Source organism: Dipteris shenzhenensis, chromosome 4 (assembly GCF_047967505.1).
Source record: "Dipteris shenzhenensis isolate YYH24624 ecotype China chromosome 4, Dip_SZ_1.0, whole genome shotgun sequence".
Taxonomy (NCBI): domain Eukaryota; kingdom Viridiplantae; phylum Streptophyta; class Polypodiopsida; order Gleicheniales; family Dipteridaceae; genus Dipteris; species Dipteris shenzhenensis.
The window spans coordinates 23,136,716-23,154,645 of NC_141599.1; the positions used below are offsets into that span (position 1 = coordinate 23,136,716).

Below are 17,930 nucleotides of genomic sequence, written 5' to 3' on the forward strand. Positions count from 1 at the left end.
ATCGAGGCACATACCAATAGCCTGTGTAATCCTGTACTGTCCCCTTCTGAAATACAACATCCATCTAAACATGAAACCCTAGGGCACTCCATGAAATCCACCCTCGTGTCAGCATCAACAGCCACGCACCTAGAAGATACCAAGCACTCCATGCTGTCCTTAAGCACTCCATGCTGTTCTTCACCTTCACAAAGGTCTTTGACTCTTCGTCAACCCACATCTCAATGTCAGACATCATCACTGTGGTTTCTAGGTCGGCATATTTGACCTTAGTAACACAAGAAGATGTCACCAAGAACAGTTCTTCAATTATCACATTAGCTTTGGCTTTTGAGTCACCCTCTGAATCTGAGTCGGACTTCCTTCTTGTTTTTCAGCTCTGCCTTCTTCTTTCTGCAATCCTTCGCAAATGGCCTGGCATGTCACAATAGCAGCACCTCTTCTTCTGCTTCCTCTTGGAAGTGTCCTCGTCATCAGAGTCATCCTTCTTGGACTTTCCACCGTTAGGCTTGCCCTTCCCTTTGCCAGCGTAATCCTTTGCCAGCAACACCTTGTCATCTTTGTCGTTGTTGTAGATCTTCTTCCTGTAGCAGTAATGGACTCAACTCCTCAAAAGTCCGAGGTTTGGTCCTCTCTCTTGAAACTCCGAGGTAGCCTCCTCACTTGATCCCTTACCACCTTGACCTTCGTCAAGTGGTCATGTACTGAATCTCCCTCATCCATATCCAGATTGTAGAGCTGATGCTGAAGAAGCAAGATCCGGGATGTGTTACCAGTCTCATACAGATTCTTCAGAATGGTCCACGCCTCTATTGACGCGACGGCCATTTGGATGTGAGGAAGCACAGAGTCCGCCGTAGTCCCTATGATCAATGCCAGGCATGGGCATCTCTGTCATCCCAAGCTTCGAGCTCCTCTCCGTCCACTGGTATGAGTATCTTCCCCTGTTTGTCCACCATATCCTCCGGCTTTGCCTCCACTCCCGTTGTCAGTTTCCACAGTTTTCGAGCCACTAAATGACTCCAGATCTTCACCTTCCAGATCGGGTAATTTGTCCCATCCAGTTTCCCAGACTCTCCAAAGTTAGGGATGGTGAAAGAAAGAAATCTGGGGAGGAGGAAGGGAGAGAAGGGGCTAAAGAGGCTTCTGACATCTCCACTACTAAACCACACAGCAAAGTCGAACAAACTCAACCTTTCATAGACCAAAACTCCTTACGCACCTAACTGAACCTGAGTCACCCTCCTCCTTGCAAGGGCATTGTCGTCCAATCGTAGAAGTCGATTTCCAAGAGCTTCTAAATCAGGGTCATCCTTCACCAAGGTCCCTGCCTTCAGGCTCCCACACCTGTGAGCCTCCTACTTGGGATCTGATACCATGTTAGAAATCGACCAAAAGAGGGTACGCACAGCGGAAGACTGATAGAATAGCCCAAGAGCTCACATAGTGTGTGTGGGATGTGGAATCACAAACTTCTTAACTTAATGTGCATCACATAGATGTGCAGACTCATCAATAGACAATGAACCAGCTAGATATAGAAACCACCAAAATAATATATTTCCGTCCAAAGCTATGACACAATACAAAAGAGAGAGATCCAGAGTCCCACCATTGGGTGGTCCTCTGATCTTACCACAGGGCACTTCTACTATCTGTCGGATATCTCTAGACTCAAGCTCAACAGCCTGCCACGTAGGCGCCTCCAGCCTGCTTATCTGCTGCCTCTTTTGCAGGTCCATGGCCTGCCCTTTGCCGGCGCCTCTTGGCCTGCCACTGATCATACTTTGACAGCTGCCCACATAGCAGCTCATGTGCTGCCCATGTGGCAGCCCCAATATCTCCTGGTCTATACCTCTCCCATGCTCTCCTCATATGGGGGCTTACAAATGGGGAGGTGACCTTTCCAACAGCTTCTCCTAGAGACAATCTCTATCTCTCCAAGCTCTGTTTGCTGCCCACACAGCCCTCCTCCTGCCCACATGGCAGTCCTATTTTCTGCATTATGTCCTACTGCATGTAGCTATACTAGTAGGCCTCCTTGCTGCCCATGCGTCAGTGACCCTCTCCACCCAGACCTGCCCATGTGGCATCTACTTCTCATGCCCACATTTTTTTAAAGGTCACTGACCCACCTGAGAGCCCCCATATGTGGGCACCACAGGTCAGTGGACCTGGTTAGGGTACAGACATACGTGGACCATGTGCATGCTGTACAGCTTGCTGTATAGCCTGCAGTACGGACTGGTTCACCTGCTGAAACAGGAGACAGCTGCATAATTTTGCAGTAGGGCTAGGTCTATTTATACACCTGGCTGATTTATGGGGCAGCACAACTTTCGCTCCTCTAATTTCTACCGATGTTAAGGGATTGTTTGACAATGTTTTACGTGCTATGCGGGTTGTCTGATGGATTCCATAGATGCGGGTCCACGTCTCAAGAAGCAGCTTTCACCAGAGTAGCTTCATAATTTGGCCCTGACTTCCTTGGTTGCTTCCTGGTCAAAAAAAGCCAAGTTTTGGAGAATGTAACCTCATATCCTAACACCTTAATACTTAGCTAGACCCTACCATGCTGTAGAAGAACAAAGAACAAGAGAAGCAGCTTTAGCCTACGAGACACACTGATAAAGTCACATGTACTCAGATCAGAATTCTAGACCACAGTAACGAGCAGCAAGATATCTCAAAGTATATTGCACCAGAATAGGCCAACACAATACACACAAATGCTCCCTCAGAGCCCCATCACACGCAGCCAAGTTGCTGCTTTGGAAGCTCAGTGGTGAGCCATAGATCTGCTCCTCTTTTCTCTGCCTCTCACTATGTCTTCACTGCATAGCTTCTCAATGTAGCTTTCCGTAATTGCTATGGCAGCCCCCATTGGGGTCTTTGTGTCAGGGAAGAGCCTTTAGATCTGGCCCCCTGGCCCTTCTTCCAGACTGACTAGTCCGTCAATAGCATTAGAAAGTAGAGCGAGGTCCCTTGTTGAGGCCAATGCTCCTTCACAGCAGAAGATTTGTTGCTCCTGCCAATTACTCTCTGGATGATGATTTCTCACTGCTGCACAGTGATCTGTAGGCTGAGCACCCAAGCGATGACTGGAGCTCCCACAATGGGCTCCTTTTATAGGACTCAAGTTAGAAGGCCCAAGGCTGGATGAAGAATGGGAGCCAAAGGCTGCCCTTTTATAGGCTTTTACTTCGGCCTGGCCGACTTTGGTCAATGCCGACCCTTGAGCCTAGTCGGCTGGTCAACACCGACTGTTGACCAAGTCGGTCAAGAACTCAACACATTGGCTTTTGACCAAAAAGTCAACTCTGAGTTTTTTGGACCTTCAATGACTGTCTGTTGTTTGTGTACTGATTGCTGACTGTGCAAGGCTAGCTGCGCGCTGTAAGGATGCTTGTGTGGCAGTTGACCTGGCTGCCTGTGTGGCAGCCTGTATTGACTGTAGAATGTCCATGGCATAAGGATACCCGTGATAACTACAGACAAAGCTCCCTTTGCTGTACCTCTTGTGCTCTCTTATAGGTGCAGGTCTGCAGCTTGATCTTTGTATATATCAAGGACTGTTGGTCCTAAAAGGTACTCTATGGATGATGATCTCTAGGGGGCTCCCACTGCTCTACAGTGCTGCACCGTGATCTGTAGGCTGAGTGAAACCGACCTCCAATAAATTAAAGGGCAGTAAAACTAACAAGTAACCAGTCAACACTGTTACATTAACAATTCAGCAAAAGTATAACCAGCAGACTGGGAGCAGTCTCTCACCCTATGGGTCGCACATATCCCGATACATCAACTTGCTTCCCATAAGAGAACTGGCATCACAACATAGCAAACACTATAGCAGTCACACCTGTACCATCCCTCTCGGGGTTCCGGGGACACTTTCCTTCTCACGCATGGATTCTCGTGTACCAATGATGTGCCATCTGCCTAGCAACCATTGCTTGCATGTGACCTATCTCCTAGAGGAACCAAAAACATATTCCCTCCCCGAACATGTTACCTGCCAAAGCCAGCAAATAGGATTCACTATGAATTCGATCCCACTTGCATTCAATGCATTTTCCTTCCTCTCATTAGGCATCAGTATCCCAAGCAATGAACCTGCTGGGTTCTGCTCTCACACCCCAATGGCAATAGGCATCCATCTTTGTCCATACACCTGCATAATGCTTGGAGTTGTTACTAGCAACCCATACTGTCACATGCACCCCTGCACTTGGGTGCAAAGTGACACACTGGCTACATCGACAAGTGTGTAATAGTTCCCTAATAGGAGATTTTGTCGTATGTTGTGACCCCTTTGTGAGCCCTTGTCCAAGAACAGTCAGGCACAAGCTACATAAGTCAATCTCTCTGCCTTAGGTCAAGACAGAAGATCAGTCCTTGTTTACTACTACCCACTGGAGAACCGTAGGGCAGTAGTGTTTCCGTCTTAGGTTTAAAGATAGATTTAGGTCCAGCCTAGGATAGGAGCCCTTTTGGGGCCCTCAGGGCTGGAACAAGTGAAGAGAATGGCAAAGGAAGGGCTGCCTTTATAGGCTACCCTGCACCCCTCCCTAGGGCTGGCATTTATGGGGCCAGCCAACCAGCCCCAAAAGCCCTATAAATAGGGGGCCTCCATGTTACGCTCTAGCCAAGGTAGCATGACCTCGGAAGAATCAGTCGACATTTCCCTTATAGGATCTATCTTTGTAATATATGTGTTTGCGCTTTATGTAAATGATCGGGAGGGATTAATGTCAAGGTCCTAGGTGAGGGCTGATAGCACCAGACTAGATAGATCTGAGACCAGGGGCCTAGTGCAAAGAATGTGCCTAGGGGCAAGGAATTAAATGCATCCCAAGAGAGGGGTGAAATGTTGCATTAGAAAGGCCCTATATGGATGACATGTGGCATCTAGATCTATCTAGGGAATTGGGGTCTGTCAAGGCTTGTGAGAGAATGGAAGAATTGGGGATTTACGTGATTTTGATACAGCTCTCTCTCCCAAGCTGGGAAGCCTTGGTAGAATTGGCTGGGTGGATAATCATGGTGCTACTCCCGTGATCAGTAAGTAGAAGCGAGATTAGAGAAGTCAGGCTTGGTCTAAGTCTCCCTTGAACCCGGAACAAAGGGAAAAAGCGAGGAGGGAAGGCTTATGCTTTGGTTGCCTTCAACCTCATCAGTGGAGAGATTGTCCACGTAATAAAGATAGTCAGGATGGCAGATGGAAGTTCAACTGAAGTATGGGACCAAAGGGTTACCCAGTTGGAACTTCGGATTCATGACTATGCTGAGAAGCTTGATTTTGAAATGACTAAGCTTGCTCATGCGGATATAGCCCTGGGAATGGCGTGGCATTCTAGGAAGAATCCAGCCATTGATTGGAAAAAGCACGTATATCAATTCAAGATGAATGATGTGCTTTATGTCTTACGAGGTGAAAGAGATATACCTCAGGGACCGTTGGTTTCCGTGATGGAAATCAGAAAGGCTCAAGTAGAGTTTTTATACCTTTGCACCGCATCGGTAGAGTCGGTGAATGATTCTTCGACTAGCACTGATGTTACGCAAAGTGATGAGATGGCCAAGCTGGCTAATCTTATAACAGAGGAGTTCTCTGAATGCTTTAGGGATGAACTACCTTATGGGTTACCTCCAGAGCGGAATGTTCAGCATAAGATTGAACTGATCCCGGGGGCAGAACCTGTAAATAGACCTCCCTATAGAATGAGCTTTACTGAAGAAGCGGAGGTGCGTAGGCAACTGGAAGAATACCTCAAGTTGGGGCAGATTCAACCAAGTTTCTCACCTTTTGCTTCACCAGTGATATTAAAGAGGAAAAAGGATGATACGTTTCGCCTCTGTATAGATTACAGAGCATTGAATAATATCACTGTTAAGCACAGGTATCCGATGGCTCGGATTGATGATTTGCTAGATGCATTACATGGAGCCGTGATTTTCAGCAAGATAGATCTTAAGTGCGGCTATCATCAGATCCGGATTAGAGCCGAGGATGTGCATAAAACCGCTTTTAGAAGCAGGTTTGGTCATTATGAGTTTTTGGTAATGCCCTTCGGACTTACCAATGCTCCAGCGACCTTCGTCATGCTTATGAACGATTTACTACGTCCGTATATCGGAAAGTTCGTAGTACATTTTATTGACGACATTTTGATATTCAGTAAAAGTCTTACTGAACATCGTGAACACTTAAGGATAGTGTTCAGTACTTTGAGGAAAGCCAGTCTTTATGTGAATAAAAAGAAAACTATACTGTGTATGGTTAGGCTTGAGTATCTAGGGTTCATAATTACTCCACAGGGGGTAGAAATGGATCCGAAGAAAGTGGCTGCGATACTAACTTGGCCAATCCCTCAGAGTCTGACCGCGTTGCGATCATTCTTGGGATTTGTCCAGTTTTATAGAAGGCATATCAAAGGATATTCCGGAATAGTATCGCCATTGACTGATCTGACCTCAGATAAAGTACCTTTTACTTGGGGACAGAATCAACAAGAAAGTTTTAACACCATAAAACAAGCTGTGGTCTCAGGACCGGTGTTAAAGATAGTTGATCCCCAGAAACCGTTGTTCCTAGAAACCGATGCAAGTGGCATTGCGGTAGGAGCAGTCCTCCTTCAAGAGGGAAGGCCAGTAGCCTTCGAAAGCAAGAAGCTTTCTCCCTCTCAAAGGAATTGGCCAACTCATGAATTGGAGTTGTATGCAGTTATCCATGCTTTGAAAACATGGAGGCATTATCTGTATGGTTCAGAGTTTTATGTGGATGTGGATCATGATACTCTGAAACATTTCTGTAAACAGCCTGACTTGAGGGGCCGCCAAGCTAGGTGGGCAGAGCTCATGCAGGAGTTTAATTTAACGATTCGGTACCGAAGAGGAAAAGACAATAAGGTAGCTGATGCGTTGTCTCGCATTGTGCACAACCTGAGTTTCACGGTATTAGAGAGTGCTCTAATGACCGAGATTAGAGAAACTCAGAAGGTGGACGAGTTTGTCCAGAGCTTATGGCCTAAAGCTCATGTGTTAAAACCCGGGGAAAATGAAAAGGATGACCTGGCATCCAGAAAAGGCCAAACTTATGCAAGATATACCATAAAGGATGGTATGCTAGTTAGAAATGGCAAGGTAGTAGTACCTGGTCAGAATGATCTCAGGCAGAGAGTCATTCGACAATGCCATGATAGCCCGTGTGCGGGACATCCAGGGGTCGAGAAGACATATGATCTCGTGAAGCGAGATTTTTTTTGGCCAAAGATGAAAAAGCATATTCATGAATATGTGACACGGTGTTTCTCGTGTCAGGTAAGTAAGGCCGAGCGGGTGAAGCCACCCGGACTTTTACAGCCCTTGGAAATACCACTAAGTAAGTGGGAGAGCATTTCCATGGACTTTATTGTAGGGTTACCTGCAACACAAGAAGGATATAACTCTATCCTTGTGGTGGTTGATCGTCTAACCAAGATGGCTCACTTCATTCCGACTAGAGAGTCTATTAGTGCCCCGCAAGTAGCGGAATTGTTTATTAGACACATATTTCGTCTGCATGGATTGCCTAGATCCATAGTGTCAGACAGAGATGTCAGGTTTACCGGTCACTTTTGGACAGCGGTATTCGAGACACTAAGGACTGAGTTGGGAATGAGTAGTGGGGATCATCCTGAGACGGATGGTCAGACGGAGAGAGTCAACCAGATTTTAGAGGATATGCTGAGAGCATATGTGTCATTGAGGCAACATACATGGGACAAGTGGTTGCCATTGTTGGAGTTTGCTTACAATGATAGGAAACATTTATCTACTGGGTTCAGTCCGTTTGAGCTGAACTATGGTTATAGGCCAGCCAATCCAACTATAGTTGGAGTACCTCAGAAAGTGCCTAGTGCCGCGAACTTTGTAGTTCAGATGCGGGAGATGCTAGCACTTGCGAGAGCTAACATCCGCCAGGCTATGGATAGAGCCAAGGTGTATGCGGATGAAAATCGGTCTATAAGAGTATTTGAAGAAGGAGAAAAAGTTTTTCTCAGAATTCCTTCGCACTCGAAGTCGTTGGCTTCAGGAGAGTGTGCTAAGTTATCACCTCGATACTGTGGGCCGTGGTTAATTCTAAAGAGAATAGGCAGTGTAGCCTATAAATTAGAATTGCCACAGGGGTGTAAGGTGCACCCGGTTTTTCATGTTTCACGTTTAAAGAAATTTTTACATACTGGTGACTCACTAATCGAAGGTGTGGTTTTGTTTCAGGAGATAGAGGATATTGCAAGGCGCAAACCAACAAGAATCCTGGACCGAGGAACAATGCAAATACGAAATCGGAAGATACCCACGGTGTTGGTTGCATGGCATGGTCAGCCTCTATCCGAAGCTACCTGGGAATCCGTATATCAGTTGCGGAGAGTATTTCCAGACTTTATCATCGAGGACGCTGATGTCTGAAGAGGGAAGGAATGTTACGCTCTAGCCGAGGTAGCATGACCTCGGAAGAATCAGTCGACATTTCCCTTATAGGATCTATCTTTGTAATATATGTGTTTGCGCTTTATGTAAATGATCGGGAGGGATTAATGTCAAGGTCCTAGGTGAGGGCTGATAGCACCAGACTAGATAGATCTGAGACCAGGGGCCTAGTGCAAAGAATGTGCCTAGGGGCAAGGAATTAAATGCATCCCAAGAGAGGGGTGAAATGTTGCATTAGAAAGGCCCTATATGGATGACATGTGGCATCTAGATCTATCTAGGGAATTGGGGTCTGTCAAGGCTTGTGAGAGAATGGAAGAATTGGGGATTTACGTGATTTTGATACAGCTCTCTCTCCCAAGCTGGGAAGCCTTGGTAGAATTGGCTGGGTGGATAATCATGGTGCTACTCCTGTGATCAGTAAGTAGAAGCGAGATTAGAGAAGTCAGGTTACACTCCAAGCCCTCTTTCCTCATTCAGTTCTCCCAGCACTTCAGCCTCCTACAGCTCCTCCCCAGCCCCCTCTGAGCAGCCTGACACTCACCCCCAGTGGCCCTCTGACCAGCCTCAGCCTTTGGCATCGGTTCAGCCCTCTAGGGAGGTGTTCACGCAGCGCATCAGACAAGGAGTCCGGACAGCAAACGGAGTAAGGTTTGGGGTCTGTTTCAGCAGCTCTTTTCAGTTCTCTCTTACAGTTTTACACAGCTCATTCTCAGCTCTTTATTTCAGTCATCTCTCAGCTCTCTTATAGGATCTATCACTCCTAGCTTTCACTCTCTCACTCACGCGGTAACCCTACATTCCGGTGGACAGCACAAGCCACTCGCTTGCCTTGTAGAAGCGTCCTACATCGTTAGTGTGGACAGCATCAAGGTCTCGGTATTGCTCGTCGTTGCCTCTCAAGTCTTTGGGTCTGCTATACATGTGCACAATGAGCTCTTCAAAAGTGGGTTTCCATGCTCTCTCGAAGAGTGTTCTTTGTATTTCTCAGTTCTCCAAGTATAAAGCAAATTCTCCCCTGGTTGGGGGAGGGGGCCCTCATTGGGTACAGCGACCCAATCGGTTGTCGACTCTATATATACCTTTGTAAGACTAGAATAAGTCCAATCATACAAATTTAGAAATTTTTTGTTGTTCTAAAGATCAAAAATCTACAAAGAAAATAAAAGAGAAAATGAAAGAGAAGAAAAAAGAGGTAAACAAAAACTTTTATGAAAAGCAAAAGGAAGACATACTTAGCAAGCAAAGCAACACTTGTGTCGTCATCAGTGCCCAAGCATAAGCAGCTATATTGGGTTTCTAAAGACCCGCGGAGTCTCTTGGGCAAACCCAGTGCTTGCTAAAATACATCAAATAAACAAAAGAGAATGAAAACAAGAAATAAAGAAGAAACGAAGCAGGTGACTTAAGCAAAAATAAACAAGCAAGTCAAGAAACAAAAACTTCCAAAAAACTAGAATCTCTCTCTCTCTCTCTCTCTCTCTCTCTCTCTCTCTTAGTTAAAACATAAAAAGTTAAAAGGCACTTTACACTTATGTCTCGTTTCTGCAAAGAGGCAAAAATACATTTCTAACTTAGAAAGCACAAGTATACTCAAACAAACTCTCTTTTGAAACTAAAAGAAAAACGGGCTATTCAGCTCCCCGCTTTTTGTTTTCAGCTTAAGTTCAATCATTCTAAACAAACCTAAGGCCGAAACACCATAGAGAAAAGACTTCATATCTAAGAATGTGCGAACTTTTTTCATTATTTTCCTTGGATTATACCTCTTGTGTAATAGTAAAGTGATCAAATTACTACAATGAGTGATAAAAGACTCCTTAGTTGTACAAAGGCGGGAAAATCTATGGAATTGGGAAGAAATGACTCCATATTTTGCCAAATCAGAAATGTTTGAGTCAATGTGAGGCATTTTTATAATGTGTAAACCACTATATTCAGGTTGTTCACGTTTATCGTATATATCAACCTCTAATCCTATGGTAGATTGAGAAAGTCTAAGATCTAAGAAAACACAAGAATCCCCTTCTGAAGTGCAGTTCAGTTCACAAGAGTCACGAGGATAGATTCCTTCTCCAAAAGCTCTAGCGTCTTTGTACATAAAGTCTTGAAAGTTAGGAACATCTGGTACAAATAAATCATCTATAAAACGCCTAACTTGACTAAGCTTATGTAAAATGATAGGGCAGGTATTGATAGAAATAAGACGTTGCATAAACTCAAATTCATAAGTGAAAAGATAAAAGTTTGCTAAAAAGACGGCACAATTAGTGCCCATGGGGATTCCTATAACTTGTTGAAACAAAGAATCACCTACTGTGATGTAAAGATTATCTAAAAGAAAATCTATCCAAGAGCAAACATCTTCTACACTTACTACCTTTGTGTATCTTTTCTTTTTAGAACCTATGTCATGATCTTTATTTTTTAGCCACAAAAGTTCAAAGCATAAGGCTGTTTTCTCAACTTTTAGCACTTTGCATCTATCTTTGTCAAATCTCAGCTTAAAAACTTCAGCCACTAGCTTTTTAATTCTAAACTTCAGGTCTTCCAGCTCAATCTTTGTGTAAAGCGTCGTAAAATCATAGGTTTGAAGGAGAATAGGAGACTCTTTTTCCTGAATGCTTCAAGAGGAATTAAAAAATTTTACAACAGGAATCACTCCTACAGAGTCATTTAAAATCCAGCTTGAGTTCGAGGGGACATCTGCCTCTTTTAATAAGTCCCTCCAAAGTTCATGGACACTAGGCAACATGGCTTTGAAGCAGTAGCTTAGCCATTTAGAGATATTCGTCAAAGTAGTCTCACAAGCAGCTGCAATAAATCTTGGCTTTTTTGGAGTTTTGTGAAACTTCCAAGCAGCACAAAGAAAAGGTATGCTTGGATTGCAAACAAACCCAGAAGACTTGCAAAAACTCTGATGTTTTGAGATCAAATCCTTTTGAGAAACTAAGGCGGGGGCGTAAGTTTTGGGGTTGTCGACTCTACTCTCTCTCTACCCTCATCTCCTTTCTCTCTATATGGTAAACAAAGCTAATTCCTTGCTAAAGGTTTAAAAAAGGTCTTGCTATGAATTACACGATCAGATTACCGTTGCATGTTACACATACGGGGTTACTCAACTCCCCTCACTGCTAAGTGTCCACTAACTCACTGAAATAACCAAGCAATGGGTAAGCGCATAACTGATCAGCCCACAACCCTGGAAGAAGGAACCTGAACTGCAAGCATCCAAGGTGGACCACCTTGCCAACTAGGCCTCTCCAAACAACTCATAAAGGAGGCAGGACACCGCGTGTACTCAGCCCACTCTCCAAGATAGCTCACAACTAGCTGGAGCAACCCCTTGTGACCAGCCCATGCCCAATTGCTCAACTCGTGCTCCAAGATAACGTCCCGAGGGCATGTATGAACAGCTCGAGCTCCAAAGCATCAGCACGTGCAGACCTCCCTTGCAGCTTCAACCAGCCCGTAGTCACATTCACAATAAGGCAAACATAAGCAGTCCGTACACAAGTGTCAACAGCAGTCCATACGTGAGTTTCTTTGCAATCCGTTCATGACTCGTCCATACAGCCATACAATGCTACACCTAGCTCGTCAACAAGCCCGTACATTCTTGTCCGTCCAACCATACATCACCCGTATTGGCTTGTTAGCAGACTCGTACATTGTCGAACATGCAGCCATACATCATCGTATTGGCTTGCACCTACTGGCCACACCAACAGGGACTCCAAGGTTCCGTACAGCCATACCAACAGGCCACCATCGTTGCAGGTCCCAAACCTTTCCCTCTGCCCAACCTCCAAGCTCACGCCATCACGTGCGCCCGTCGGCTAGCCTAGGTCTTTCCAAGGTACTCCTTTCCAATTTGATCTGCATGGGCATGCCACGTGGCTGCCACTTTTTAGTTTGCCTCCAAGGGCTTCTAATTTTGCCCCCAAGCCTTCTCGTTGGTCAACACCAATGACCAACTCAAGGTACATTGGCCCCTTGCCCCTTCTATCCAATGACCAACTTTGGATCCTAAGGGTTCTTTGCCCCCTCTTGGACCCAAACACCAAATTCATCCCAAGGCACAATTCCTAGGGAGAATTTTGCACACTTCGCAACCAAGGCCATGCCCGTTTTATTTCTCGGAGTCTAGTCCACATGCAAGCCAATATGCATGCTCTAAAGTTCACGCCCTCGTGACATACCCCTCTCTTGAACCATGGCAAGCGATCTCAATTGCATCTGAAATACATGTGAATATACCATCATTGAAGCATGTATTACAAACTAGCATAGCATATATGATTGTTCAGAGCCTAGGGTAACAATCCATATATATTGCAAAAACCTTATAGTGACTAGTACATTGATCATAGAAGTCCCAAGGCAGATGTACTGTCAGCAAGCAATACCTCGGGTGAAACATACAATGTCACCAAGCGACTTCTAGATATCGGAGCCTGTCTGTAACAAAGAGACAAAGGTACTACCCCTCTCTTGAGCATTACCCAATTGTCCATTCATAACTCTCTGCATTCCGGCCTGCATAACCCCAAGCATAATCCCTTGCATGCCTTGCATTCCAGGCTGAAAACCAACAGGGTGATTTCCAAGCATTCCTTGGCCATTCCCAACTTGGCCAGCCATTGCTTGAGACACTAAACCACCTCCACAATATCCCGGATGCATTGTGGGGTGCGGAATGACTTGCTGTCCTTGATTTGCATGTTGAAAACCATTGCCTTGGCCAGGCAAATCAACAATAGGACTATGAATAAATCGTTGCAATGGAACATCCTGTCCATTTAGCATAGATATTGCCTGTCCATTCAATGACATAGGTCCAAAAGGTTGCCTATCGGCAGTCTCAACCTACTTCAGATAGCACATGATATATTTTGTACTTGATTTTGCTTGAGCTATTGAGCTTTTTATTTCAGCATAGTACTCAACAAGGGCCTTAGCACACCCTTTGATCCAGCCTTCTGTGGCTTGTATGAGTTCTTTACCCTTTTGGTGTATTTTGCATTGTCCCATAGGCCCGCGAGGCCTCCCGTGGACATTAATCTTTCTTTCTTTCTTTCTCTCTCTCTCTCTCTCCCCCGCTACCCTCCCACTAGCCCTGTGCTAGCTCTCCACTGCCCTCCCGCTAGCCCTCCGATAGCTGTTCGCTCCCCTCCCGCTAGTTCTCCGCTCCCTTCCTGCATTTCCTCAGTAGCAGCAGCAGGGCGTTTGCAGGAGCAGCCAAGTCATAGGAACAGCAGCAAAAAGGAGCAAGCGCAGCTCATATTTAAATCAGCCCCAAGCTGAGCTGAGCCCCTGGCTCAGCTTGGGGTGTTAGACTCAGCAAAGGGGTTTCAGATTCACGATAGCCAATATGGAGTTTCCCAAGGCAAAACTGTTTGCTTCTATCCCGACCAACAAGCCCTCATACTATGCTATTGCAGCAACACCTAGCCCCTACGCAATGACGTACAAGCGAAGGATTGGTACATATCCAAATGAGCAAATGTCACGATCTGTGACGTATTCCTTTCTCTATATCTAGACTTATGGATGGTTTGATGAATGGTCACTTGTGGAAGGGTATGCCCTTTCGACGGGACACTTCCTATGAGGCACAACCCTTCACAAGAGACATTCTATGGAAGAGACACTTCTATTGTAATGTACCCTCTCATCAAGGGTCACACCCTTCACAAGGGGTACACACCTCTTCATGCACATACACTTTGGAGTACACACCTTTTCATGTGTGACTCTTCACTCTCTATATAAGAGAGGCCCAATTGTATGGATGATACACTACAGACACTACAGACACTCAAGCAATACAATTATTCCTTGTTCTCTGCTATTTAAGTCTCCTTTCTGTTCCTTAGCACATTTCTAAATATAGTAAATCTAGGATTTCTTACAGCAAATTTGTTATCCACAGCAAGAAGTAAGAGAGCCTAAGGCTTTTGGTTGCAACCCTCGGAAGGAAAGTGAAGGAGATGGAAAGCAATGGCAAGAAAGAATCATACAGGAAGTACTACAGATACAGAGGGAAGCAGCACCTATACCACAGTTGGTGACCAAAGTCCAGGACATGGTTACCAATCAGGTTAGGTCAATAAAAGAGGAAAGCTCAGCAACAATGGACAATAAAATTAACAAAAGCGAAGTATATGAAGAAGTACAAGAGCATGAAAAGAGGGCTCCTAATGCTTGGTGTCTACACATTGGAGGACTACGTGAAGATTGGCATGAAGGGAACCTAGCAGAAAAAATTTATAAAATTGCAGCAGCAACCCCTCAGATTGAGTGGGACTTAAACGACATATCCACTGTTGCTCATATTGCGACACAAGCTAAAGTGGTTCTCAATGATAGGAGGGCATTCTCATGCAAACCAATAAGCTAAGAGGGACCAAGATATGGATCTCAAAGGAGCTCACCCTGACTCAGCCCAAGATAGAATTGAACAAAGTGAAGGACGCTCGTAAAGAAGGAAAAAACTGATGTAATACAAGCCAATTATCTTACTTAGTATATTGTAGCTAATCTATAATAACCTTGGAACTAGTATATGCACTTCCAAAGAGACCCTCAGTCTATAACTGATGTTGGTGTTTATCCTTTTTGTGTGTGCTTTATCTCATAGGTCCCACGAGGACTTCGGGAGACGTCTCTCTCTCTCTCTCTCTCTCTCTCTCTCTCTCTCTCTCTCCAAAGAAAGAGAGGGAATTCATACAAAGAAGTGAATGGACAAACCAGAAAGACAGCTACCTGGCTAATCTCACCCTTCATCCGGTTTATCTTATCTGCATTTGGATCATTTGAAAAATATTCCATCTGCTGATGAAGTACTCTTGAGAATTCATCATTCATTGCATATCCAAGAGCTGTTAGTACTGCTCGGCCATATGCTTTCATAAATCTTGAATGTATGTCTTCCAAAAATGTAAAAGGTATGCGCCCTACAAGCAAATCAATAACAAACAACTATTAACAATGTACCCAAAAAAGAGAGAAACCTAGACACAATCCAAACAAAACAAGCGAGTACAAGTACTCGTGAGCACTGCCTTTAGTTTTGAATGTTAGAATGGTTTATAATTTGACCTACATGAGAGTGCATATTGTGTTGTGTGAGAATATGATCGTGCAGGCAATAAAGAATTATAACGGAGTCCCGTTAACATTCTTTGCGTCTTTGATTGCTTGCTTCTGTTGGTTTAGTCATCAATGTTTGCGCCTTCCTCATTTTGATTTTTTATGAAGCGTTGATATTCTATTGACGAGGATGCTCATGAGTTGATTTGGGGAGAGAGGGGGGGGAGAGAAAGGAAGTGGGGGGGGGAGAGAGAGAGAGAGAGAGAGAGAGAGAGAGAGACGAGTTGATTTGGGAAGGGGGAAGGAGAGAGGGAGAGAGAGAGAGAGAGAGAGATCACGCACAAGAATAGAAAGGAGTTTGAGTGGCAAAACGTGGCCTAAAATAACTCGATGGACACTTTTCAAAAAAAGTGTCAGGAGAGCACTGCCTTGCTAACAAATTATGCTATATAACTTGCATATTCAAAGCCATGAAAATGCCATACGTTTCATAATAACCATTTTCTAGTATCTTCTAAAAAATAGTGATCCAGACACTCTAGATAGCGCCACCACATACACTTACTGCACATCTTGATGGTGCAGGAAGAGCCAAGGGGGCAGAGGATGGTCAGCATTGGTCATTCTCGCTGCTCTGGCAAGGTGGCAATATCTGAATCTATTCAAGGAGATACTCCAAAAGATCACAAGCGGCCCAACGACAGTCTCATAAGAAAGTGCACGTGAACAAACCATCACCTCCTAGACACTCTAATATCCCACAGATCAGCATGTTTCAAGGAGTCCTAATGCAATGTCTTTACAAGTGTAACGTGTTTTATCATCCTATGAGTTATGCATGTGAAACTAGTTTGCCAAGGCACTATCATACAATCTAGAGATATGCCAAGAGGTGGTAAGAGCCTAAAGGCCATAAGACAGCTTCGTAAGAGGGGAATCCATATGAAAAACAAACTCCTCTGAGGGACTCCATATCCAGAAGGCCTGTGCAGATAGCTTTGACGAGTCCCAGTGCAATGTCCTTTTGATTGTTTTATCATAATGTGAATGATGCATGTGGAACAAAATTTCCAGGGCACTATCATACAGTATACTCAATTTGCACCAACGTTACATAAGGAACTATCTTACTCCCTGGTCCACCCATAATTGTTCAACTTTGATCGTCTGTACATATGTATTTCCCTCAGACAGCGAAATAGTCACAGGAAGCAACTTTGCACAATCCTGACTTCAAGTAGATAGAGATACACAGACACATAGATCAGTGCAGAAATTTCTTGATAGTCACACAAAATCATCAACTTGATACGCACTACTGTGCCATGTCCACCAACTTGAAAAACTCCATCAAGGGGTGAAGATCGTGAGTGAAACTGCAGACTGTAATCCAAACAATAAAGATCTAAATGAAGTTCCCATGTTTGTGGTTTCCCTAAATGTCGTCTCCTCCTATTTGCCGGTGGTCGAAATTAAGGGGAGCAGCGCTGGACGACAATTTCCCTGTCCACGAACATTACATGGATCTGACTCATTTAAAAATAAATAAATAAACTGATTTATTTTCGAGGGCGAGCGAAAAGGGGATTCCAACGTACTGCCAAAAGTGTCGTCAGCCATACAAAGGAAGGTCAATCCATCCGCCCGCATCACGTGAAAAATGTAACGACCCTGCGAGTAAGAAACGTGGCTATCTCCAACACCAGGGATTTTCTCAACGATCTGTCTGGCAACAGTGTTAGCATTAGATGGAGTGGAGCTGTACTCTGCAAGCACGACGGAGCCACGAGCAACCATGGAGAAACGGATCGCCATACTGATGGGCGATGGTAGACGCTAAATCTACAAGGGGATCATGGAAGGAGCGATACTTATTTTGGATGGAAGGAATGGAAGCTCTGAGAAACCCTAATTTACTGGATTGTCGATGCTTTCAAGGTCGGACTTCCATTCGACAGCTGGCACGCCTCCACGTTGGCACTGGTCTTTTTATATCCACTGTCCACTTCTGTACCAAAAGGGCAAAACTGTCTATTCTTGGCCTCCTCCAGCACTACTTTTCTTGTGTCACCATTGCACCTTCTCCGAGTGCTGAACAATTTTGGGGTGTGCCACGTGGCACACCAGCCCTTCAAGCCACTTCCTCCTACGGTGACTCCTCATGTTTTGAAACCCTCATTTTTGGGAGCTTTGTGAAGGTGACCCTTATAGAGAGAGAGCATCGAGTTCTAACGTCAAATATATATAGTATAGATGATGAATATTATTGTTGCTACTGCTGTTATTGTTATTATTATATTATTTGCACCACCCTTATTGTTGTTGTTTTCATTGTCGTTGTTATTGTCGTCGTCATTGTG

At 44.7% G+C, this 17,930-nt stretch overlaps 1 protein-coding gene across 2 annotated transcripts in view; it reads right to left on the reverse strand.

Moving 5' to 3' along the window:
• LOC147902614 (vesicle-associated membrane protein 711-like) overlaps nucleotides 1-17,546 on the reverse strand; it is a 31,143-nt gene extending 13,597 nt beyond the window's left edge. Inside the window, exons 1-2 of one of the 2 annotated variants that reach the window (XM_087373167.1) lie at nucleotides 17,169-17,546; nucleotides 15,244-15,434 (exon numbers count right to left, since the gene is read on the reverse strand). In XM_087373167.1, the coding sequence (XP_087229293.1) occupies nucleotides 15,244-15,434; nucleotides 17,169-17,385 (408 nt within the window). In that variant the 5' untranslated portion in view covers nucleotides 17,386-17,546. The remainder of the gene's footprint in view (nucleotides 1-15,243; nucleotides 15,435-17,168) is intronic. The other variant, XM_087373166.1, reaches the window with a different exon arrangement.
• Nucleotides 17,547-17,930: the final 384 nt, after the last annotated feature.